Below are 25000 nucleotides of genomic sequence, written 5' to 3'. Positions count from 1 at the left end.
AATCAGATTTGGATCATCCTGCACAAGGCCTTGGTCGTTGTTGCTTATACTGTCCTGTCTGACATCCCATTTGCACAAGGTATGTTGGCTCGTGACAACCTGTGCTCCTGGTGCCCTCCTTTTGGATGATGTGCCTCTTCTCTTGCCATGTCTTGCAAAGTCTTGCAAAGTATCGCAAAGTATTCTTCGCGACACACACACACACACACACCCAACAGCATGCGTCTCAACCCTGCTCGTTACCATCCATTGAATTGTCGTTGCTTTGCTCTTGGGTGCGCCCCTGCGTCCACTCTCACCACGCGCCTTCCACACTCACCACACCGCAATATTTTTCCCATCACCCACGCATCACTCCTCCCTTCTCCTCTCCTCCTTTTTTGCTTTTTCTCGGCCGCTGGGACAGCGGGCGCCGTGCTTGGGCTCTTCCTTGTGTCTTCGCTCATGTTGTCGCTCTGCAAACCCTTCCGCATCGCAAACGCCAACCTCATCGCCAGCTGCTATCACATGTCAGTCCCGTGTGTGTGTGTGTGTGTGTGTGTGTGTGTGTGTGTGTGTGTGTGTGTGTGTGTGTGTGTGTGTGTGTGTTTGTGTGTGTTTGTGTTTGTGTATGTGCGTGTGTGCGTACATTTTTGTATCCGCGTACATCTCTGTATCCGCGTGTGTGTTTGTGTGTCTGCGTCTATCCAACCGTGTCTTTGAGGCTGCCCGCGAAATTGGATGCCTTGTCACTGAATATTCTTCCCTCATCCGCTGTTGTACTGCTCTCTGTCCTCACTCCCGCACCACCTCACATGCTCCCCCATCCCATTTCTGCCACTGCTGTGTAGTGCGCTGATGGCGGCGTCGCTGCTTGTTCTGATGCGCCGCACCGACGGCTCCCAGGCCCTGCTCGAGTCCCCCTATCTCGACCGTGAGGTCATTGCTGCCGTCGCCTTTGCGGGCGTCATTGCCGGGTTTGTCTTTGCCACGTGGCTCGTCTCTGCTGCGCGCCACCGCTCCCAGTGGCCGGCGCCGTCCTCGCTCGACGCCTACCCGCCCGGCCCGCTCGCCGCAATGGCGGAGGCCAGTCGTGCCATGGCTGCATGCTGGGAGAGCCCCTGGCACCTGGCGCCAACACACACGCTCGCAGCCAGCATTCACGCCGTGCAGTCGTATGTGCAGGACCCGGACACGCCGGAGGGCGTCACGCTACAGCTTCGGCACCTGCTTGACAGCCTGCTGTTGTGCTACGCGCAGGTTGCGCCCCACTCGATATACTCGCAGGCGCCGCGGGCGTCGGTGTGGACGTGCCAGAAGCAGCTTGCCCTGATGATGCCGGAGATGCGGCGAAGGATGGACGAGCGCGACGAGGAGTACTTGCTCATGCCGCGCCACTTTAAGAGGTGTGATGTGGTGTGGTGTGGTGTGGTTGGTGTGGTTGGTGTTGTGGTGTGTTGTGGTGTGTTGTGGTGTGTTGTGATTTGTATTGTGGTGTGGTGTGGTGTGGTTGGTGTTGTGGTGTAGTGTGGTGTGGTGTGGTTGGTGGTGTGGTTGGTGTGGTGGTTGGTGTTGTGGTGTCGTGCTGTGGTCCATATGTGCACGTGTGTGTATGCACATGTATGTGTGTCCGTGGTCATGTGGTTGACAGGAAAGCTTTACATGCATACATCGACATGCTGCTTTTGCCGTTACTTACAGCCCGCGCGTGTGCGTTACGTTGTCTGCGATCCTGCTTGCTATGCACCAGGTACCAGCTGAAGATGGTTGCGTTCCTCGCGTTTCGGGAGCTGCTGCTGCGTGTGCGTGAGCGGGGCCACCAGCCCAGAGGTGACACCTTCGCCATCCAAGTGCGCCCGCCAAGCGGCAGTAGTGACAGCGCGTCTCTACTCGACACCTCTGAGGCGTGATTCCCTCTTGATGAGGCCCTCTGCGTTCATATGTCGTACCCGTACCCGTGCCTCTGTCTGTGTGTGTGTGCTTATGTGTGTGTGTGTGTGTGTGTGTGTGTGTGTGTGTGTGTGTGTGTGTGTGTGTGTGTGTGTGTGTGGTTATCTGCCTGTCGCTCTCTGCCTGTCTGTGCCTGTCTGTCTCTCTGTCTATGTTTACCTTTGTGTGTACAAAGGTGTGGCCTTGTGTCTGTCCCTTGACCCTCGGATTAACTGTCGGTGTGCTCGTCGCTCCCCTATCCCATTCTCCGCGCGGTTTGTCTTCTCCCTAACTTTTCCACGAGCATTCCGCTGGTTCCACCGTGCCCTTGAATGACACGTGTGTCTTCCTTGTTTCCCATTTTGACCCTTCCCACGCCTTTCTTTGCCTGACCTTCACGGCCCACACACATCCTACATTTGTTGGATGTGAGGGAAGCTGTGATTGTTGCTTGCTTCCTTTCTGGTTCGTTCTACGTGGTGACGGTGTGAGCAACCGACCCTGATACACGGATGCACGCCACGGCGGGCCGCTGCAATGCAGGCGACAGCCAACAAGAATCGATGACAACGGCACTGCGACAGGAGCGCGAGGCCGTTGAGCGAGATAACGAGGCCAAACCAGTGTGCTGCCAACAACGACAGCTCAGCACATCTCCTCCCACCACCGATGTGATCCCAGCCACGCTCCACACAACACGCTTTCTTCGTTTGCACAAGAAGCAGAAGTCCTCGAACCATGCAATGCTGCTCCAACACCGGTGAGCACTGCGATGAGTCATGGCGTGACACACACACACGCTCTCGCACGCAATCAGTCGCAATCCTTCACAAGCAGAAGCAGCCATTTTCCTTGTTCCGTCCGTTTGTCACTGCCACTGAGTCCATTTCCTTTCGTTCCAAGCAATTCCACTCCACTATCTCTGCCTCCCCCCCCCCCCTAAATGCCAAGATGCACGGCCTTTTTGCCGCTGTGCTCGTCCTCGCCCTCCTTGGCACTGAAGGTCATGCCCTGTCGCCCCCAAACAACGTGGACATCGTTGGCAAAGGCGTGCTCACTTTCCAGGTCAGTTATTCATGTCAGTCCCCAAGAAGCGCGTCACAAATGCTGTGTTAGCATGGGTGACACAACAAAATGGCACCACCCAATATGGAACGAATGCACCACCAAAACGTTTTGGCTGGCTGTTCGAGGTTGCCTGCAAGCAAGAGTGAATGCTGGGTTGTTGTTGAGCGTTCCTGTGATTCTCCGTGGTGCTGTGCTGAAGCAGTTCCACAATGACTTGTAGCGATGATCCCATACGCTACGACTCCGTGTTTCACACACACACACACACACACACACACACATGCATCTCCCTGCAGTCATCTATTGATGGCGATCCGCAATGCTCTTCGTCACGGTGCAACACGCCTGGGTTCATGAGTAGCGCCGTCTTCAACCTGTCTTCCTTCGAACAAGGCCAGCACTATGAAGGCACAGTTGCCGTTCCCGATGGCTGGACCTACCTCCCAAACTTCAAGGTGTGCTGTTTGCGTCCTGATGTGTGCATGTGCGTGCATGTGTGCATGTGTGTATGTGTGTGTATGCGTGCATGTGTGTGTATGTGTGTGTATGCGTGTATGTGTGTATGTGTGTATGCGTGTATGTGTGTATGTGTGTATGCGTGTATGTGTGTGTGTATGCGTGTGTGTATGCGTGTGTGTATGCGTGTGTGTTTGTATTTTGTGTGTGTTTGTATCTGTGTCTGCATCTCTATAAATGTCTGAATGCCCAGCACCCAAACGACAACTCTTGTCTCACCTTCCCCGCCCGCCCCCTTCGCACTCACACAGTGTCGACTCACGGATTCAGTCAAGGCCATGCACGACTGGTTTGACTACAAGTCTGTGGTGAACGCGTACACGCACTCGGAGCACCACGGCCTCTTCCACTCATCCTCAGAGACGCACTGGTTCTCTGCCGTCAACTCGCTCACGGTCAACAAGAACAACGTGGTCGTTCGCCACAGCATTGCCTGCACAAGCTATCATGTTCAGCGCAACACGTTCGACAACAGCGCCGTGCTCACCGCGGGCTTCAAGTCCAACGTGGCCGAGCTGCTCCCGCGCGACGAGAGCGAGTACAACGATAAGCTTAACGACATGCTGCAGTTTGCCAACGCCTACGGCGACTCCGTTGTTGCCGACGCTGAGTTTGGCGGCAAGTCGGTCCGCGTAACCGCATTCAGCCAGGAAAGCTTCGAGCATCTCCGCAAGACGTCGGGCGACCTGCACTCCTCAGCCACCCTCAACCACATCTGCTCCATTGGTGACGACGTGCTCTGCAACAACCGCACCCCTGGCTGGAACGAACAGGAGGCCTTCAACTCCAGCAAAATCTCCGTGCAGACAAGTTACATCCCCTTCCCGCCCGTCCACGGTCAGCTCACGCGCGGCGCAAACGCGTGGGCTCTCGCTGTCGAGAAGGACCCGGGCGTTGTCGCATACACCCTGCAGAACCTCACCGCCGTCCTCACGCCAGCCTTCTTCCCAAACGACCCAGCTATCGGCACGCGCGCACAGCTCTACCAGCGCTTCCTCAACAATGACTTCTGCAAGACGCGTGCGGGTGGCTGCCCCAAGCTCCCCCCACGCTCTGCTCGCTGGACCACCACAGACACGGGCATCACGTCCTTCCAGCCCATGGCAGGCCATGCTGCCGTGTTTGCCAACGTCTCCATCTCCACCGCCAACGCCAACGCCAACGCCAACGCCGTGCTGTTCTTCAGTGGAACAGCGAGCCAAGCGTCCCTGCCCGATGTGCCCGCCGTGCAGCGCTACGTCCCCGCAGCCATGCCGCCAAAAACGGCGCCAACCCCAACCAAAGCCGCCCAGGACCCATCCGCTGCATTGCAGGGGGTGGCGCCATGGACGCTGCTCTCGCAGGACCCGCGCGCCAACGTGGCCAACGCCTCCGCCGCCGTGCTCAACGATCGCGTGTATGTCACCGGTGGCGCCGGGCCGCCCTTCACCAACACCAGTGGCCGCACCACCGTCATCTCCTTCTCGCCCCAGAAGAACGAGTGGATCAACGTGGAGCCCATGCAGACGCGCCGCCAGTTGCACTGCACGTTTGTCGCCTGCGGGGCGCTGCATGTTACTGGCGGTGGCACGCCTGTGACGGAGGTGTATGACCCGGAAACCGACTCGTGGTCCACAGTTCAGCCCATGCCCCTCACCCTGTCCGGCATGTCGTGCACGGTGGTGAACGACTCGCTCGTATACGTCGTCGGCGGCGTGCTGCCGGACGGCACGCTAAATGCAAAGGTGCTGTTGTACAACGTGGACACAGACCTGTGGAGCGACGCCCATGTCCCGCCCATGGGAGGCGCTGACACTCCACGCATGGGGCACGCCGCCGTCGTTGTGGGCAACGACATCCTCATCATGGGTGGCCGCGATGCAACTGGCCTCGCAGCCCGCTCACCAGACACGAACGCCGTGGCCAGCCTCAGTGACGTGCGCATCCTGCAGCTCCCTGTCAAGGGAGCGACTGCGGAATGGATCCCTGGCTGCGGCCTTCCCGAGGGCACCGCGTTTGCCCCGGCAGTCACCATGCCCTCGGTGAGTGCACCCGGAGGTGTGGACGTTGTCGTTGCTGGCGGCTGCAAGGACAGCCAATGCAAGGGCGTCGTCTCCAGCGTGCAGACATACACCATTGCGCCAGGCGCAACAATCCAGTGCTCGCAAACCGCAGTTCCTACTACCTTTGGCGCCAACAGCAACACCGCCAGCGGCACCAGTGCCAACAGCGCTAGCAGTAGCAGTGACAGCAGCAGCAGCAGCAACAACAGCAGGGCACCTCGCACCAGCGCTGGCTCCACCAGCTCCCAGACCTCAAAGCAAGCCCGCGTGACCAGTGCTGGTGCTGCATCGCCACCGCTTCATCCCGGTGCATCGTTGCCTGGGATGGGCGTGTCCACGGTGACGGGCAAGGTGGTGCCAGCGCGCGTGTTTGAGCCAGACTGCAAGAGCTGCTTCTGGCTTCACAAAACACACGACAACCAGAGCGTGCCCAACGCCTTGGACGTGCGCTCGCTGCGCCGCTGCTCCTTCCAAACAGAGACGGGTCTCATCCAGGACGAAGTGGATGCCCAGGTTGCAGCCAGCGCCTGGATGAGTGCTGAGCTTTTCTTCGGCTTCCCGGGCCTGCTGGACTTTGCCTTCAGCGCCAACTTTGAGGCGGGCTTGTCTGCCTCTGCCTCCACCACCTTCCGCCACACCACCGCCTTTGCCTCTGGCCGATGCGAGCTGTTTGACATTAACTACATTGAGGCCCGCCCAGGCGAAGAAGGCGTTGTTGTGACGCCACTCGCCAGCACGGACCCAAACGAGGCCCCCCGCAACAGCCGCAGCAGCCGCAGCAGCCGGAGCAGCCGCAATGTCAACGCCGATGGAGTCCACACAAAGAAGAGCGACGGCCCTGACTCCCTGTTGACGCCGCCTGTGTCGCCCGACTTCAAGGCGGCTGTGAACCTGCTGGTGCAGCAGATCAAGGAGGGAAACACCACCAATGCCCGCGCCCTTGCCGTGAGCATTCTGCAGCACTTTGGCGACGCCTATGTGAGCTCTGCCTCGTTTGGCGCGCGCTTCTCCCAGTCCTTCGAGATGACAGAGTCGCACTTCCACGCTGCCCTGCGGGCCAACGTCGACTTTGGCTACTCAAGCTCGCACTCAACCCTCTTCTTCTGGGGCGGCTCCCACAGCGAGGACGCGCAGGCGCACGTGAGCGCCAACGCTGATCTCGTGCGCTACACCAGCTCCAACCGCACCACCTGCGTGCCGCTCTGTCCGCCCCTCACCAACAACGTCACCATCAACACGACCGGGTTTGATAACATCTTTGACAGCGACGGCGGCCACGTGTCCCCAATCGCCACGCGTGTGCGCCCCATTACCGAGGTGGTGACACCCGCGTACTTCCCCACCATCAGCCACGCCCTCCTGAACCAGACCGCCGAGCTCATCCGATCCGTCATGCTGGACGGAACGTACTGTGCCCATACGCCCGGCTGCTCGGCAGCCAGGCGACAGCCGACGTGGCAGTATGCGCCCAACATGCTACCCGTGGGCGCCACATACTCGCGCGCCGTGCTTGTCAACGAGTCTGCGGTTGTTGTTGCCGGCGGCTGGCTTGGCACCGTGTCCGACGTCACCCTGCTGTATCGGCCGCCCATGGTCAAGGGCGTGCAGGCGCCGCAGTGGCAGCACGTGAGCCCAGCCCCTATCACCAACGCGTCATCTCTTGTGCTCGCGCCCAACAGCGCGCTCTGGTCCGTGTGCAACGTTCCGGCTGGCTCCACGTCAAAGACACAGTCGGCCATCTACAACACAACGACTGGCATTTGGGTCTCGGGGCCCTCCCTCCCTGATTCCGTGAACAACGCCGCGGCCGCGCTGGACGCCGCAAGCGGCAAGATTGTGGCTGTGGGTATGCTGGCTGGTGCGTCAACGCAGACGGCATGTCGTGCGTACCACCTTGACACAAGTGCGAGCTCGCCCTCGTGGCAGCGTCAGCCGCATACAACACCACTGCTGTGCCTGGCCAATGCAACAGCTGTGGCAGACGGTTCCGGAAGCGTCTTCCTGTTTGGCGGGCGCCGCCCAGATGGCTCGTGCTCCTCGGCCATTCTGAAGTACAACGTGACCACCGACGAGGTGCGCGTCGTTGGGTACCTTCCCATGGCCATGTGTTCAGGTCAGGCACACACGCTGCCCACTTCATCCTCCGCCCACACCACCACCACCACCCCCACAATGGACAGGCATAAGAACTTGGGTCGGGCGTCCGGTACTCCGTTCCCTGGCCGTGCAAGTGACACTGTCGTCATTGCTGCCACAGATCCTCACTCTGGCAGTCGCTTAAATGTGTGGCGTTGGAACATGGTTACACGCGAGCTGGTTGTGCTGCCGTCCTTCAACCGAGGTGGGGACGAATTTGCCGCCGCCATCACCACCGTGTACATGCCCAGCACAGATGAGCTGTATGCATTTGGGGATGGCATGCTGCCACTTCGTCTGCGTGCGGCTTTTGGTGTTGTTGCACCTCCTGGTGCAACCGTGGGCGACAAGGTGGGCCTGCACCCAGCAACCCAGTCCCTGCCAGCACAACCAATTGAGACACAATCGTCCCAGGCTCCCTTCGGTGCTGCATCATCGTCATCGCATGGATTGCCTTGGTCTTCGTCATCCCTGTCATCCCCGCCTGCGTCAGCAGCACACAAGCACCCCCTTCACGGCAGGCACCACCAGAGCAATGCGTATCCTCAACAAGAACAACAGCAACAAAGTGGGCGGATTCGGCGTGGTGGCAGCCGGCCGGTTGCCGTGTCCCCCAAGCAGCCGCAAGGCAAGCCAGCCCTCCGGTTTCAACAGGTGGACATGATGCTGCGTGGGTATCACACGATTCGCGGGGACCCCCTGTCGCGCACAGGTGCCGACCCTGGCTGGAGCCGCTATCCCGTGTTTGAGATGGACGGCAACACGCCCTGGTCTGGCGTCATGCAGGTGCCTGGCGACACATACGACTGGACACTTCCACCAGGCATCAATGGCGAAGGCGGTGCGAGCTCGGACACGTGCAAGTACGCCAAAAAGGCCTGGCACGTGCACGGAACCACGGCGCTGCAGCACACGCTGCGTGGCCTCTTCAGCGTCATCCCATCGAAGAAGTTCCTCTGGCCGTCGCTGCTCGGGTTTGAGTATTCCCTCGGAGGAACATGGGCCATGGTGACGCAGCAAACGGCCAGCTTCACGGCAGACCTGGCCATTGCCATTGGTCACTGCACCCGCTACACGCTTTCCCGCCCCAACTATGCGTCGGGCCTCAGCTTCACCACCAATTTCTTGAATGACCTGCGCGCGCTGCCAAGAGACGTGGATGACGACAACCTGCCTGTCTTCGCCAACTTCACGGACAAGTACGGCTTGTATCTGCCAAACTCCATCCAGTTTGGCTCCATGAGCGTGCAGGTCTCTGCTGTGGAGTCGTCCATGGTCCGCGCCATGATTGAGGGCAAGACGTCGCTGAGCGGCGGTGCCGAGGCAGCACTGCTGTTCTTCTTTGACCTGGACGCCTCAGCATCGGCATCGGCCTCAGCCAACTTGACGGCCGAGATGCGACAGGCCATGACATTCAACTACACCACGTGCATGCCCCGCTGCCCACCCCGCGTGAAGGACCCCAGCAACAACGCGGCCGCGTGGCAGGCGGAGCTGGAGCTGCCACAGGGCGAAGTGTACCCTGTTGGCGTTCAGCTGGACGCCCTCCCCAATGTCCTTGACCAGTCACGCCACAACCTCCCTTCTGATCTGCAGGGCGAAGCGCTCACCGACCGCCTTGTTGCACTGACGGAGTATTGCGACCACTACCTCCCACAGCACCTTGGTGCACAGGCCGCTCAGGCAAACCTCCTGTGGAAGAACGCGTCACACGTGGGGGAAATGCCCGCACCGCCCGGCCCGCTGCCAATCCCAAGTGCCCTCCGCCATCCAGTCATGGGCGCGGCTGCGCTCATGTACCACAACGACACGCTGGTCATTGGCGGCTTCAACAGCTCTGGCCTGCCCACAACGGAGGTGCAGGTGTTCTCCTCCGGCTCGTGGGTGACGCAGGGCATGCTGCCCACCCCGACGGCGTATGCCGCTGCCACCGTGTTCCGTGACCAGCCATATGTGTGCGGTGGCATCGACACGTTTGCCAGCGGCACTCCCACAGCGACAGGCAAGTGCTACTCAGCCGTTGGCGGGGAGTGGAGTGCCCGACCATCGCTGCAGGTGCCACGCTTTGGGCACAGCATGGTTGTGGTGAACGGCGCGCTGTATGCAATTGGAGGCATGATGTCGAACGGGACGGCGCTGGCCAGCATCGAGGTCCTCACAACCAACGCCACGACCTGGACCATCCTCAACACCACGTCTCTGCCAGCCGCGGCGAGCGGCATTGCTGTGGCGTACTCGCACGCCCTCAACAAGGCTGTGCTGGTGGGTGGCCTCTCGGACGGCAGCGCCCTGCAATCCATCCTCGTCTTTGACGGCACCAAGGTGACCACCATCTCGCCTCGGCTCGTGCTGCGCGATCCGGTTGCATTTGCGTCGGTGATGGAGATGCAGAACGGCTGGCTTCTTGTGACAAACGGAGTCAGCGGCAAGGGCGGCGCGTCAACGCGAGTGTCGTATCGCCTGGACCTTCAGGCCATGTCCGTCTCAGCCACACCGACACCGCCGTCTTATCAGATCGGCGCTGCCATGGTCCCCATCACCAACACAACTGGCCTTCTCTTTGGTGGCGAGTCCTCATTCACTGCGCAAACGATTGATGGCACGTACCCGTTTATCGACGCCTCCACAAGCGCTCCATTCACAGCCTCCACGGACATCAAGGTTGTCTCCTTCCAGTGAGCACGGGTGAGATGCTGAAACCGCCCTGTATCGGAGAATCAGCGAACATTTCCCGCTTCGATGGACGGGTGGACCGTTCCCCTCCATGCTTCTTCTTGATCCGTGCATGTTTGGTTTCCACTTGTCATGCTTCAAACACTCACACATATGCCATTGACCACCACTACAGTGTCACGCAAGCGTTCAGCGTGCACGTTACCATGTTGCTGTCCTTGTTCGTGACGTCATGGTACACTCTCTTCCGATGTTCCGAGTTATGTTCACTTCAAACCTGCACCATTGCTTGTGGTATCACGTTCATTGATCAAGAAACCATCACCAACATCCATTTGGGATGAAAGGCAAGAGGACATGTTGCTGGTGAAACCATTCAATATATTCAGTGGGGGGAGGATGCATGCAGAACAGCAATCGGTTGCGCTGGAGATTAAGGCGGAGAGGATGAAGTGGTGCCTGTGGGTGTGGCGGAAATCGTCGTGGATGCGTCTGTGTAATCGCAGGTGATGGGATCAGCGGCGTGTGCGGGGTCAGCACACTGGTAGCTGACTTCAACATACTTGTAGGTGCCCACGCACGGGTCCGTGAACACGGCGTTGCACGCCGCCACCTCACACGCAGACTGTCCATCGCACACCCCGCGCATGACGGCTGTGCCGTTGACCTGGCACGTTGCGAGGTCTGTGCTGTTGGCGCGGGCGAGCGGGTCCGGGCACACGCTGTTGTCCAGCCTTCCGTAGAATGCATTGGCAATCTTGATGACGTGGTGAGGCCCGCAGCTGAGTGACATCATGGCAGAGGTGCAGTCGTGCTTTGGCGCAGCCTCACACTGTCGCTTGTTGTTGTTGTTGTTGTTGTTGTTGTTGTTGTTGTTGTTGTTGTTGTTGTTGTTGTTGTTGTTGTTGTTGTTGTTGTTGTTGTTGTTGTTGTTGTTGTTGTAGAACTTGTGGAGCTGTTGTTTGGTGTTGGTCGTGTGGCGGAATTGCAGTTGATGGGGTCGCTGATGTTTGTTGGGGCGACGCATTGGTAATCCACCTCCAGGTACTTGTACGTGCCATAGCATGGGTCTGTGTACGCGCTGTTGCAGGCTGCAACGTTGCATGTGGAATGACCGTCGCACTTTGGTGCCAGAATGTTCAGCACGCTCAGGTAGCAGGTGGTAAGATCGTGGTTGCTGTAGGGGCACACGCCGTCATCAAGCCGGCCATAGAAGGCACCAGCAATCTTGATAACACGGGTGGGTCCACAGTTCAGCCTCTTGGTCGTTCCACATGCAGTTTCACAGTGGCGCTCCCGAATGCACGTATCGCCGGGCAAAGGCGTTGCTGCTGCTGCTGCTGTTGTTGTTGTTGGCGTACTTGTTGTTGTTGTTGGCGTACTTGTTGTTGTTGTTGTTGTTGTTGTTGTTGTTGTTGTTGGCGTACTTGTTGTTGTTGTTGTTGGCGTACTTGTTGTTGTTGTTGTTGTTGTTGTTGTTGTTGTTGTTGTTGTTGTTGTTGTTGTTGTTGTTGTTGTTGTTGTTGTTGTTGTTGTTGTTGTTGTTGTTGTTGGCGTACTTGTTGTTGTTGTTGTTGTTGTTGTTGTTGTCGTTGTCATTTCGCTTGTGCTTGGCTCAATTTCACTTGAGGTTGAAGTTGAGCTTACAGTGGTGCTGCTGGTGGTGGTTGTCGTCATCGTGCTGCGACTGCTGCTGCTACCGGCACGATCTCTCGTGCTTGTTGTTACCGTTGTGGGAAGTGTTGTGCTCGCTTGTGGACCTGACTTCAAGCCGTCATACTGATCCGACTGGCAGTCAATGTCGGCCGTGAAAAAAGCACACCTCGTCCTGGTAGGATTGTTGGGTCATCAATCAGACAGTCAGCACAATGCCACAGGACCACAACACCCGTATCAGGTGAAAGTAGCAAACAAAGCAAGAGAGAGCTCTGCGGTGTGTGTTTCGTACCAGCACTGCAGTGCTTCGAGGGTTGGAGATGTCGCGTTGGTACTGTCGTCCCCGCAGGCATCAATGCAGGCATTGAATGCGCCCAATGCACCTTCAGTGTGGTGGACGTGTGCCTCCACACATGCAACAAAGCCATCGGTTCGCGGGGCGTCAACGCTCTGTATGCAGCAAAGCAACCCAAGTGTGAGAAGATCCGAAGTAACGAGAAACAGTTCATTCACCACACCTCTACATAGGCCCAGTGGCGGCTATGCCCCGCTCATGTATTCCCACACGGATGTGGCCGTATGCATACACCGCCTTGCCGGGTCACAAGCACAAGCAGTACAAGCAGCAACAGTCGTTGCTCACACAACGGGTATTTCACCTTGCCAACGCAGACGTTGATATGGCGGTGACAATCGGCTGCGCAGCGCTGCTGTTCTTGTTGCTGTTGCTGTTGCTGTGCTGCTGGTGGTGTCGCTGAGGGCTCAATGGCCTCGGCGAAGAGAACTGCTGATGACAGGAAGATTGCACCTGTGAGCATAAGGGATCCCAACAGGTAGGGCCTGAAGGTGCCTGAGGCTGCGTTGCGGTTGCTGACCGTGAACATCATCGCAGCAATCGACGGTGTTATGGTCTGCTCGATGTGTGCTCTGCTGAGAGGAGGCGATTGACGGTATAGCTTGGCCGCGCCTGGTGTTGCGGTGCGAATCAGGCCAGGCGGTGTCGCTGCTGGCTGCGTTTGAAGTGTCGGGGTGTAAATAAGTGGATGGTGGCGAGAAATGATCGGGAGGCCACAGAACCTTGCCGCTTGAGCGCCAACCACAGGGCGCTACCACAGATAACATCATCTCATCACGTCGCTCAATATCTAGGAATGCGTCGTATCCACTTGACCAAGTGTGCGAGCATCCACGAGGAGGTTTCTGCTGGCAGGTCCAGTTCGGGGAAAGAGACCACAAAGTCGACCGGTCTGCAGGTAGGCTTGAGTGAGAGCTTCGGGGAAATAACAAGGGCATCTTGACACCGTATCAGGCACGTTGCTGTAGTGCAGCCAAGAACTGCACGTCGGGGCCGCGTGCACGTGCAAGGCCTTCTGAATTCGGGCTGGCGAAGAAGTACATGACATATGATGCGCACGATATGACATGTGACAACCGTGCGAACACGAGCCTGGCTGCCTGGCGGTTTGCTTGACAGTGTCCTCGACTATCGTTTAAGCACTTTGTATCCGCCCGAAGCTCCTATCCGTGGTTGTTGGTGTTGGTTGTCGTCCGTCCGTGCATGGTGTGTCACAGCCGCACGCCCTGACACAACTGTGCGCGAAATCACTGTCGCCCTCTTGGTGTGGGCGCACGATACGCCCGATCATGCTGAACGTGCTGTTGGAGTGCCAGAAACGTTTACTGAATAAAGCACATCAATAACGCTGGTGTGACATTGACACAATTGCACCACGCAGCAGAGCACACAATACATCGCTGGGCATGGCTCCCATGGCGCCATCACGCCTGGTCCTCTGTGAGGGAACGAATGCGGGAGATGGTGTCAGACCACGTTGTCTGCTCAAGTTGCAGCCCAGCCCTGACGTCTTCCCATGTCTGTTCGCGGGACTTGCTTGCTGCTGCAAAGTGCTCGCGTGCCACCTGCACACTGGCATCACGCGCTTCTATTGCGCGGTGGTGCAGGCTTGTGCTGAGCATGCCCACGCCGTGCGCGGATGTGAGGCGGCGGTGCTTTCCAGGCATCACCTGCCCCGTCACAATGAGCGGGAAACGCCCCTTCTGCCGCTGCTCTGCAACCTCAGGAGGTGCAGTCGGATCTGTCACAAAAAAACAAAAATCCGGCGCACCAGTGAACGAGGAAAGCAATGTATGAATGCATGAGGATAAGTCGAGGCAACTACTGCAAGCGTCAGAATAATTGTATATGTGTGTGCGTGTGTGCGCGTGCGTGTGTGCGCGTGTGCATGCGTTTGTGCGTACTCGCGTGCGTGTGTGCAGTCGAATACACGTGTCCTTCAATCACAAGACTTCAAAAAGATCGCCTGACCTCGTGACGGCAAGTAGAGTTCGTTGGGGTTGAGAACGTCCTCGAAGATGTTGCACAGATTGTGCACCATTTGGTTCATATCATTCACAAACGTCGTCAGCTGCAACACACGATCAAGGAAAAGGAAAGTGAGACGTAGTGCACTGACAGGAGGACAGAAGTGCACGACACACTCGACAACACCTCACACGCACACGGAGAGAGATAAGTGGATGTTGACAACCACGCGCACAAGCAAATGCGCACAACACACACACACACACACACATACACACAACACAACACATAACACAACACACAACACACAACACAGCACAACACATCACGCAACACAACACAAACTCCTTACCGCGTCGTCATCTGCCTCGACAGACTGCTCGGTCAGCGCGTGCAGGGCGGAATCAACGTCTTGTATACGTTTGTGTTCTTCCTTGTCCAACTGCTGCAAGTCATCAGCAAGCGCGGGGTGCGCAAGCTGTGGACGAAGCCGTGCCATGTGCTGCTGGTGCTGCTGCGTCCACGCCTTGCGCATCTTTGCCAGGGAGTCGCCGTGCAGGGCGTGCATCGCATTCGTGTGCTGCGACACGCACTTGAACGTGATGTTCTCAAACACGGCCCGCGTGCTGACCATAAACATGGAGTTGATGCGGGCGAGCAAATCAATCAGCAGCTGCACAGCCTTCTCGTAATACGTGCGCGCGCGATCGTCGAGCTCGTTCAAAATGTCCTGTACAAAGCCACAAGCAAAGCTCGCATGTGACCAGCAGCGACACAATGCGACGGGTGCACCGGCATCGCAGGAAATAGCATCCCATTGCTGCTAAACCACGGCGTGAAAGCACGTGACAACCACCACACATTTCAACTGAGGCACTCAGCCCGCAGCGCTCATCACCACACGCCCGCACCTGAACGTTGTCCATGTAGGATTGGATGGTTTCGCGGATCTCGAGTGGGCGCAGTGTGTGGCGTGCGTGTCTGTGGTGGTGGGCAGGAATTGCATGGCAAACAAAATCGTGAAAGACCCAACAAAGGCAGAACTCTGTGAGCACGATTCAACATGCCACTGACAACAGAAGTCAGATTGCATGGGCGGAAGGCACATCAACCGTATACACACACACACACAAGCGTTATGAGGTACATGTATATGTACACTGAGAACACAACAAGGTGCCCAACGTATCCACAAGCCACGCACTTCCACGCACACGCATACTCATACGCAACCACATAACACGCAAATACGCACCCCTTCTCGTAGAAGGGAACAGCGAGGTGGATGATGGCTGATCGGCATGTGATGCGGTGGCTGGTGATGGTGTGCATAAACGAGTCAGGACGCCCCGGAATCCAGTCTTCTACCATCAACCGCAAACCACGCACAGCGACTGGCACCGTGTTCCTGCAACAGCGCCAACATGCAGTGTGAACAGTATAGCGCGTGTTGAGGAAACTCCAGCACCAACACCACGACACGCCCTCATATGATGTCGCTTCACCACAGAATCGCGAAGACACGAGTCTGTCTGCAAACATAACCATCAACCACACCTTTGGCTGAAGAGCCAATGCCTTGCATCAAAACAAAAGTCACACAGCGGGTGGGTTGGCAAGCCAACGCAGAAAACCAATGACTTCAATCATACACACCTGCCATTGGCGACAGGTTGCTTCGAGCTCTGGCCCTTGCGCTTGCCCGTGCTCTTTGTGGACTTTGCTGTTGACTGGCGCGCACCCTTGGACGCGTGCGAGGCGGCACTCAAGCGGCTGGCACGTGCGCTGCCGCTGCGCTCGCCGTGATAGCTGTGCGGGGCACCATGCTTGATGCAGTTGAGGTAGGCTGCCTGCTCAATCACACCGTCACTGAGGGCCTTCATGAGGGAGAAGATGCGATCTGCTTCGCCCGTCACATCGCGCTTGATCTTGTCCAGCTGCGCAAATGTCGCCTCAAGCTGTGCAGACGACATGGCAGAAACGGCGGTGATGGTGGTGAGATGGAGTAAGATTGTGTGTGTGTGGGGGGGGGGGGGTTCACGAGAGAGAGAGAGAGTTGCAAAACGTAACGGCTTCACACGCCAGGAACATGCCATGGACACACACACACACACACACACACACACACACACACACACACACAAGTGAACAAGACCACACGCACAAGTGCGTTGCTATGGACCGACCTTCTTGAAGGCAGAGTCGCACTTGTTGATTTCGGACTGAATCTTGACCTTGCACGTGCTGATCATGTGGCGGGTGTCCTCCAGCAATGACACGTCGCGGTGGTGGATGGTGTAGTCGTTCTGGAACCGCTCCATGTGCCCGTTCGCCTGCGCCATAAATGACGACTCCAGACCTGCCATGAGAAAGTGTATGTGCATGTGTGCATGTGTGCATGTGTGCATGTGTGTGCATGGGTGGAAGGGCGGGTGAGAATAGGTGCTTGTGTTGATAACAACATACAAGTAAGACAACGCGTGCATCTGTAAAACGTGGAATGTGTGGTTTAATGTGTGGTGGAGTGATCATCTCCCAGGAACTGAGAGTTGTCTCCACTCCACCCATGATTAGCATTGGAGTGAATCACAGGAAAGGTGCTTCACCTTCCAGCTCGGTGAGAATGTCGCCCTCAATCTGATCGATTCGCGAGAACACGTGCGTAATCACCTGCATATGTGCGTGTTCGTGAAGATGTTTGTGTGTGTGTGTGTTCTGTGTTAGGATATCAACTCAAAGCACAGGAAAGCAAACACGCATGCATGTATGTTCACACAGGCGAGGAAGCGGGCGTGCTGGCAAAACAAGAGATAGCTGCGAGCGGAGTGGACAACAGAACATAAATCGAATGAACAGCAGCAATGCCCTAAATATGTAGGCACGACAAACAGCAAACAAGCGGTGCACAGTCATACTGCACCTGCTTGTATTGCACAATTTCATCTGAGCTGAAGTTTCCGTTCTCCGTGAAGGAGCGAAAAGATGCGCGGAATGACGCGTTGCTCTCCTTCAAGCGACGCAGAAACACATCCAGGGACTGCATGCGTGTGCACACGACCGCACGTGACAGTTGGCAATGAGGCAACAAGTGACATGTGCGTGAGAAACATGGTCAGAAACACGGTCAGAAACACAGTCAGGCGTCATCACGTCAACAAGAAGAAACAAAGCACATCATAGCACAGCGGCGTGGTGCCCACCTTTCTGTATTGGATGAGCGCTTCCCGAATCACCTTGCGGTATCCGCGATACTGATCCTCAATCTGGCGCACAAAACACACACACGCGCAAGCGTGAAGATGAAACAATTGCTCAGCACAAGCAAGATCACATTCCCAGCACGCACTGGGAGCGGGGACAAGGGCATGCAATGCAGATGCAGGTGCAGGCACGTGTACATTCAAGCGCACACACATGCACACATATGCGTTCACATGTGTACGTGCACGCACCGCTTCCTTGTGCATTTGCAGTTCCTTGCGCGACCGTTTTGAGCAGAGTTCGCCACAGGCGAGATCAATCGCTCGCTCAAACTGAAGCGCCTCCCGATTCAACTGCTGCTGAAGCTCGCCCGACCTGCAAATGCACACACACACGCGAACACACACACACACATGCAAACGCGCACATGCGGCGCACATGCAGATGGGGCATGTGAGTGTATGAACGGGGATGCCAACATGCACATGCGACATACATGTGCACATGCACAGCACTGCAAACAACCATGTACCTCACCAAACCATCCATCCACCAGTCTATCACGAACCTGTCTTTCTCCTGCAATAGCTCCTGTTCGACGGCCTGGCTGTGCTGATACACGCGATGCTGGTGCATCATCAACTCGGCCGCCCGCACATTGTGCACATCTTCCTCGATACGCTGTAAACGGTAACATGATATCATGTGTTCAGGGTGACTGTTTGCGTCGGTTGCATTGAACAAACGCTTCCTTGGTAGTACACGCAGCAACAACAACAAAACATAGCAATGTCGAACAGCACCGGGAAGTGCAACACCCAAGCCACCAATAACAACTGCAACCACAACAACAACATCACCACCACCAACAAATGGTCCAAACTCCACACTGTCTCCATGCACCCCGTGTCGCCCGAACAGCAAGACAGGCGCTCACCCGCATGCGCCCGTCGTGCATTTCAATGGCCGCATCCACCTCCGCCTCCACTTCCCGGCGGCGCGCAGTCGAAAACTGGAAACGCACGGAGCACACACACACACACACACACAGGCACACAAGCGATTAGGTTGGTGTCATGTGCTGTAGTGTTGTGTGTGTGTTTGTGGGAGGAATGCAAGGACTCACACCAAGCACACACGCGCGCGCGCATACACTCGCACACACACACACGCGCGCGCGCGCAAGTACACAAGCATGCACATGTCCAAGTTCCACATACCTCCTCTGCATGCTCCACACTCTCTGCTTGAAAATCGTCCGCGTGAGAGAGCCATGAGCTGCAAATGTGCGCCCAAATCTGTCCCAACATAACACATGCAACAGCAAGGCCAATTGCTCGGTGAGCGTGAACCATACCAGCATCACACGACGACACACAATAACGCTCATGACTCATGCACGACGCATTGGTAAAGAACAAAGGAGGAGCGTGCATCGAAACACATGCAAACACCCACTCATACACGTACACGAGCAAACACACGAGCAAACACACGAGCAAACACAAATATGCACACACGCAAACGCGCGGACATGTGTGCACGTGTACAGCGCACCTTGAGTGCATCGTTCTCGGAGAGCGCAATGTTGTGGACAACCTCCCTGGCAGCAACGTCAGAGGCAAGGCGGACGGCAGGAATGTGCTGGCGAACAAAGGGACGGGCGAGTGGATCCAGCCTCCGCTGCTCACGCTCTGCGTCATCCAGCCCAATAAGATCTGCGTCCTCCTCTTCAACGCCTTCGTCTTCCATGCCGTTACCGCCGAACTCATCGCGCTCATCCAGCACTTCATCATACTCGTCATCCTCACGCAGACCCACAGCTGCGTCGCCATCACCATCACCATCATCATCATCATCATCATCGTGGTCCTCAACAACCACGACGTTTGCTGCTGTCCTCTGCGTGTCGCTGCCGCGTCCGGCATGGCTCCCGCCTGCTTCAGAGGCGGTTGCATCTGCGGTGTGCCGCACCCGACTGTTGCCACCATTCGTCACCTCGCTGACTGTCGTCATCATCGTTTGTGCGCTTGCCCGCACTCGGCTCCGTCGCCGCGGCGTGACGGTGAGAGAGCCAAGCTCGCCCACCACGGCCACGCTGTTTGTGCTGTTTCTTCCTGTACTTCTTCTGTTCCCTGGCGGCTGTAGGCCTCGCTCTCGCCGCTCCTTGGCCACCTCCGCCTCATCAACAGCAACCGTGGAGTCAACACGGCTCACGACCCGCCGCAGCTTTGGCAGCGTGCTCAGAAACACCGCGCGCTTCTCCCCGCCCTGCACTTCGCTCGCGCGTGTGCGCGTGCTTCCACGTGAGGACGTGCGTGACTGTGAGCTGGAGACGGGTGCGTGGTTGCGCACGCCGATGAGGGTGGGCGCCCAGCGCCGCCGCTTCATGCGGAAATCGCGTCCATGTGCGCGAACAATGTGGCGTGGATCCGCCTCACGGTCAGCCGCCTGGTTGTGGAGGTGGTGATTGTTGAGGATGGTGTTGTCGGTGGTAGTGGTGTGGGTTTGGTTGTGGGCGGTAGTGGTGGTGGTTTCGGTTGTGAAATGGTTGACGTCGGCGCGAAAGACGGAACAGAACGCACACAGTGAAAGGAAAACACGCGAGCAGTTCGTTGCACTGGTGTCACGGCAGCCCATGAACAAAAAATCAGACAAAAACTGAGCGGCGCCACCTTCTCAGAGAGACGAACGACGCCCAGAATTGCCTCCACGCGCTCAAAGTACGCCTGCCAGAACACAGCACAACATGTCGCCGCGAAGAGGAGTCAGTTATGAGCACATGCCACGAACATGCGCGTGTGTCAAAGACGGTGGAGGACGCTGAGTCATGGATCAAGCGGCACTTTCCCTTGCGCACACACGCACACACACACACACACACACACACACACACACACACACACACACGCATGCACAGGTCAACTACTAACCTCAGCCTGCGCTTTAATCTTGGTTGGGTGCGTGGTTGGGACACCCTTTGCGCTGTCACCATACTCCTCCAGCAGCTTCTTCGCCTGCGTGAGATGCGTCTCAACAGCGCGCTTGAGCCCAGCAAGGGCGTCTTTGCTGCCGGCCTGCCGCAACGCGTCAATCTTCATGTCAAGTGCCTGCTCCGTCTCCGCCTGCCTCTGGCGTAGCAGTGAGCGCAGGCCGTGGATCTTCTCAACAACAGCATCCTCCTGCTGTGCCACCATCTGCCCGCACTCCGTCCACTGCTCATACAGACTTCGACAAATCTCTGTCAGCGCATCGGCCTCCGCGTGCAGCGTCGCAGACTGGGTGATTCGAGACATGGCGCCAGTCGTGTGCATGGTGATCGTGGTGGTGGTGGTGGGGGGGGGGTCGGCATTGTTGGTTGCATGGTGAGTGAAAGTTGATGTGAGATACGGAAGGCAGATAAAACGTGACACACCAACTCACACCAGCGAAGCACTCCTGCCATCACCACCATCACCACAAGCAGCAGCAGTGTCGTATGTTCGCACCACATCATCCAGGGCTTGCACAAAAGCTTCCGTCTCCTTGTGGCTGTCGCGCAGCACAACAACACACGCATGTCTGCACTCCCTGTCCACCAGCAGCCGTGCCCGCTCAGGGCTGCAAACGTTCTCGTCGACCAGCGACCGCAGGCACGACGTCACCGCAGCGTTGCACTGGCGCGAGTGATGGCGGTGTTGGTGGTGGTGGCGCATGAGAGGGTGAGGCTCGAAGTGATGTGACTGTGGGTGATATGGTATACATACAAAAGCACCCGACTTGTTCTCAAACGCGTGCGTGTTGTATGTGTGCGATGTGTGTATGTGTGTATGTGTGTGTGTGCGTGGCCATGAAGTTGTTGACGCCACCTAAAAACACGTCAGAAGTGTGTGATTTCGGTCCTGTGCACTCTCCATCTTCCACCGCGGGCACTCGCTGCACGCACCTCGTCCTGTTTCTCCTGCAGGAGCCGCTGCAGGTCTGAGCGAAGCGTGTGGTGCATCTGCGCGTATGTGTTGTGGATGTTCCGCATGTCTGCCTGCCACGCCTGCAGCCTTGCGTCATATTCGCTGGCTGCAGCAAACGCGGGCGAGAGGTGCGCGGCGCTCTTCATCAGCTCAATCCTGGTGACAGCAGCAGCAGCAGCAGCAGCAGCAACACGGGTGGCGTGAGTGCATAGCAAAAACACGGCGAGTGTGAGTGCAAGTAACAACACAGGTGGTAGAGACAGCGGAGAAAATACACAGCACAGCAGGGTGTACGCATGAACACACACACACACATCGATACACGTGTGAACACAAACACACGCATACACGCACGCACACGCATGCACACATACACGCGCACACACACATACGCGCACACCTGGTTTGCATGAGATCGTGCAGGTCGCGGTTGAATTGATCCAAGCGCAAACAGCGTTGTTCCTGTTCACATGTGCAAGACGTGGCATATGTGCGCATGTGCACATGTGCGTGTGTGTGTTTCGTTAGCATGTGCAGATGGGGTGCGTTGGTCAGCATGGTAGAGTGAGAGTGCAAGTGACGACAAGCGCGCAGCAGACAAGAGGGCAACGCACATCGTAAGCTGTGAGATCGAGAATGGTGTCCAAGCATTGCTGGGTCAAGTCTTGCTCCTTGAAGTGCTTCCACCTGCGGCACAACGGACGCGGTCAGATGAGGGTGAATGAGGACCAGGCAGTTAACCTGACACTGACACCACAGGCAAGCCCCCGAAATCGCGCACAACACGCCTCGCATGATGGGCACATCACTCTCAACGCACAGTTATGCACTCGGCACATCACGACTCCACGTACGTACACGAACGCTCACACACGCACGCACACGCACACACGCACGCACACGCACACGCACACACGCACGCACACGCACGCACACGCACACACGCACACGCACACGACACACACACGCACACGCACACGCGCACGCACACGCACACACGCACGAGCGTTTTACCGTTCGGAAAGGATTTCCCACTGCACGTCCATGTGTTCCTCCATGTTCACGCGATCAGCAAGAAGCTGCGCCTTTACATCCGCGTATGCAACATAGTTGTCGAGCATTGTGCGATTGATCTCCTGCGGGGGTGTTTGTGTATGTGTGTGTACGAGCGTTTGTGTTTGTGGTTGTGTTTGTGTTTGTGGTTGTGTTTGTGTGTGCGTTTGCGTTTGCGTTTGTGCGTGTGTGAGTGAGTGTGTGCGTGTTTGGACTAACACAAGAGCCAGCAACAGGAACATGCACAGGGCACACACCTCAGCTTCGGCGTACACCATGCGATCTGCCTCTGACGGGAGCACGTGCGCAATGGAGACAATCAAGCGGTGCGCATCGCGCAGCACCCCGCGCAGCTGACATTGAAGACGTACACATGTGTGTTTGCGAGGGGTGAGGGGTGCAAGTGGGTGAAGGGTGCCTCAGCTGGATGGCGTGGGGTGTGCCAACCAAAAGAAGAAAAAGTGTTCACAATGCAGCACAGCACGACACAGCGATACGGCCCAGCACAGCACAGCACACCTTTTCCACGCGCTGGGCCTCAATCTCCATGAGCGTGTTGTAGAGTGTGTCGATGATGGAGTTGCAGCCCTGCAGATGCTCCGTGATCATGGTGCGACACATGACCACTTGCTGCCATGACATGGTGCGCAGTGCACGGTCGTCCTGCAGCTGGGCAAGCAGCTCCCTCGCTTCCTCATCGCTCTCCAAGATCTTTTGCCTTGCACGCTGGCTGTGCTCCATAATGCGCTCGTCCACCTTGCAGCGTATGTGTGTGTGTGTGTGTGCGTGAGTGTGTGTGCGTGTGTGTGAGTGTGTGTGCGGGTGCGTGTGTTTGTTTGTTTGTTTGTTTGTTTGTTTGTTTGTTTGTTGTGTGCGTGTGAGCAGTCCATGGAACGATGATGGGTGCATCTCCTTCATGTGCTTGTGTGTGTGTAAACACGACTGTGGTTCATAACCCCCTTTTTTTTCTGTTGCGTTGTCATGTCACCTCTTCTCGGACGGCCGCGAGGTCTGCATGCAGTTTGTTCCACGCAGAGATGTGGCGGTCGTGTCTGTCACGGCCGATGCGCTCTGTCAGCGACAGCTCTCCATTGCTCCCACCAGCTATTTGGCACGTCGTCATGAATAGGGAAAGCGTGAGGTGGGTCTTGCAGCGCACTCACACAACACAACGAAGAACAGGGAGTAGCCGTGACCAGTAGCAGCACGACAAGGAACATGACAAGAGAGAGAGAGAGAGAGAGAGAGAGAGAGAGAGAGAGAGAGAGAGAGAGAGAGAGAGAGAGAGAGAGAGAGACGTGGTACGGTTGGTTGAGAGAGCACAGACCGACGCACACATTCTGCACCACACACACACACACACACACACACACACACACACACACACACACAAGTGGAACACTCAATAAGGGCGCACCATGGTGGGTTGCTCGGTCCACGACGCGATCCGGCAGTGCGCGCACCTCCACAATCTCATCCTCTGCCATCATGGCGGGCCCTGTCCCTTTCAAACACACATGTACCACACAGCACATTATCAGCGATGACTGGACGATGACTCGGTCAGCGCAAAGCCACCACACACACACACACACACACACACACACACACACACACGCACAAAAGCCAAGCAACGCAGAGCGAGCACCATCCACACCATCCACTCAGCGCACGCATCGCCACCTGTTTGGTGTCTTCTTCGCTTGGCAACAGGAAGGACGGGCGTTTGTGCAAAAGAATAGATTTTGTTTTTTCTTCGCACACACACACAAGCAAGGAGCAACGGCAAAGGGCTACGAAGCAAGCAAGCAAGCAAGCAAGCGTGTGTTTGTGTTTGTGGGTTGGTTGTCCTTGACTTGATTGATTGACTGTGAGCCGTCGTGCCGAGCACGGTGTGCGTAGCAGACAGGACACGTCAGAGAAGGTATGGTGTTAGAGGATGACAATGTGAAGGAGGCTCTCCCCTTCTTGCAAGCACAACACACTCAATCCACAAGCATCTCACACTCGAGTGAAGTGCAAAAGCCACACCCACCACACAGGGAACGAGTTCACTCACACAACCACAAGCCGTGCACTTCGTCATGTCACACCACTCACATGACACGCACGCCGTCACCGGCGCACTTGCCTGTCCCTTCCCTTATCTCTATCTCTCTCTCTCTCTCTCTAGCTTCAACCAAGCCGTAGCCGCAACAGCTGCTGCAATAGCACACCAAGCACGGTGCTGTGAGGCCTGTTGGCCTTGACTGGGTTGCATGTCATCGCCTCACCACTTCACCAAGACATTAGTGCAACCACTTTCAGGTACGTGGGTACAATGGGTGTGCGTGCGTGCTTGTATGTGTGTGTGCGTGTATGTGCGTGTATGTGCGTGTATGTGCGTGTATGTGTGTGTGTGTGTGCGTGTATGTGTGTGTGTGTGTGTGCGTGTGCGTGCGCGCGGGGTGATCCTAGCATAGCATGCGCCAGGTGCC

The 25000-nt window shown here is 56.9% G+C and overlaps 5 protein-coding genes across 5 annotated transcripts in view; 3 read left to right on the top strand and 2 right to left on the bottom strand.

Annotated features, from left to right (window-relative positions):
- The window catches only part of PTSG_01871 (uncharacterized protein), a gene marked incomplete at its 5' end in the record, with an annotated part of 3393 nt that extends 947 nt beyond the window's left edge, over nucleotides 1-2446 (top strand). Inside the window, 4 exons of the mRNA XM_004997794.1 lie at nucleotides 7-79; nucleotides 407-509; nucleotides 831-1385; nucleotides 1730-2446. Of these exons, the coding sequence (XP_004997851.1) occupies nucleotides 7-79; nucleotides 407-509; nucleotides 831-1385; nucleotides 1730-1889 (891 nt within the window). The 3' untranslated portion in view covers nucleotides 1890-2446. The remainder of the gene's footprint in view (nucleotides 1-6; nucleotides 80-406; nucleotides 510-830; nucleotides 1386-1729) is intronic.
- Nucleotides 2447-2844: 398 nt separating this feature from the next.
- PTSG_01870 (uncharacterized protein) lies at nucleotides 2845-10671 on the top strand. Its single transcript, XM_004997793.1, has 3 exons — nucleotides 2845-2973; nucleotides 3273-3431; nucleotides 3744-10671. The coding sequence occupies exons 1-3, from the start codon at nucleotides 2860-2862 to the stop codon at nucleotides 10347-10349; spliced, it is 6879 nt and encodes a 2292-aa protein (XP_004997850.1). The 5' UTR covers nucleotides 2845-2859; the 3' UTR covers nucleotides 10350-10671.
- Nucleotides 10672-10776: 105 nt separating this feature from the next.
- On the bottom strand, nucleotides 10777-12886 carry PTSG_01869 (rhamnose binding lectin; the record flags this gene model as incomplete). The annotated part of the gene is made up of 6 exons (XM_004997792.1): nucleotides 10777-11125; nucleotides 11392-11570; nucleotides 11630-11901; nucleotides 12104-12171; nucleotides 12292-12449; nucleotides 12659-12886. The coding sequence occupies 6 exons, from the start codon at nucleotides 12884-12886 to the stop codon at nucleotides 10777-10779; spliced, it is 1254 nt and encodes a 417-aa protein (XP_004997849.1).
- A 778-nt stretch (nucleotides 12887-13664) lies between these two features.
- Nucleotides 13665-24252, bottom strand: PTSG_01868 (uncharacterized protein). Its single transcript, XM_004997791.1, has 27 exons — nucleotides 24207-24252; nucleotides 23941-24021; nucleotides 23512-23627; nucleotides 23043-23279; nucleotides 22781-22876; nucleotides 22485-22606; nucleotides 22085-22157; nucleotides 21871-21932; nucleotides 21449-21626; nucleotides 21012-21179; nucleotides 20457-20801; nucleotides 20199-20252; nucleotides 19081-19974; nucleotides 18744-18821; nucleotides 18461-18535; nucleotides 18092-18204; nucleotides 17775-17898; nucleotides 17523-17585; nucleotides 17243-17359; nucleotides 16929-16992; nucleotides 16509-16681; nucleotides 15979-16280; nucleotides 15578-15730; nucleotides 15234-15303; nucleotides 14675-15052; nucleotides 14326-14425; nucleotides 13665-14095 (listed from the first exon to the last, which is right to left on the bottom strand). Exons 2-27 carry the CDS (start codon nucleotides 24011-24013, stop codon nucleotides 13779-13781), a joined length of 4545 nt encoding a protein of 1514 aa, XP_004997848.1. The 5' UTR covers nucleotides 24014-24021; nucleotides 24207-24252; the 3' UTR covers nucleotides 13665-13778.
- Nucleotides 24253-24272: 20 nt separating this feature from the next.
- Nucleotides 24273-25000, top strand: part of PTSG_01867 (uncharacterized protein) — a 6850-nt gene continuing 6122 nt past the window's right edge. Inside the window, exons 1-2 of the mRNA XM_004997790.1 lie at nucleotides 24273-24447; nucleotides 24697-24830. The gene's annotated coding sequence lies outside the window, so the exon portion shown is untranslated. The remainder of the gene's footprint in view (nucleotides 24448-24696; nucleotides 24831-25000) is intronic.

Source organism: Salpingoeca rosetta (genome assembly GCF_000188695.1).
Source record: "Salpingoeca rosetta unplaced genomic scaffold supercont1.3, whole genome shotgun sequence".
Lineage (NCBI taxonomy): Eukaryota > Choanoflagellata > Craspedida > Salpingoecidae > Salpingoeca > Salpingoeca rosetta.
Note: the sequence above shows the minus strand (reverse complement) of the source record. Positions and strands in the feature narration are given on the sequence as shown.

Coding starts and splice junctions, on each gene's coding strand:
- PTSG_01870 (XM_004997793.1), top strand. CDS start 2,860: ATGCACGGCCTTTTTGCCGCTGTGCTCGTCCTCGCCCTCCTTGGCACT. Junction 2,974..3,272: donor AAGGCGTGCTCACTTTCCAG/GTCAGTTATTCA, acceptor ATCTCCCTGCAG/TCATCTATTGATGGCGATCC. Junction 3,432..3,743: donor CCTACCTCCCAAACTTCAAG/GTGTGCTGTTTG, acceptor GCACTCACACAG/TGTCGACTCACGGATTCAGT.
- PTSG_01868 (XM_004997791.1), bottom strand. CDS start 24,013: ATGATGGCAGAGGATGAGATTGTGGAGGTGCGCGCACTGCCGGATCGC. Junction 22,158..22,484: donor TGGGAAATCCTTTCCGAACG/GTAAAACGCTCG, acceptor GTTGTGCCGCAG/GTGGAAGCACTTCAAGGAGC. Junction 16,281..16,508: donor GCGACTCTGCCTTCAAGAAG/GTCGGTCCATAG, acceptor TCGTCTGCACAG/CTTGAGGCGACATTTGCGCA.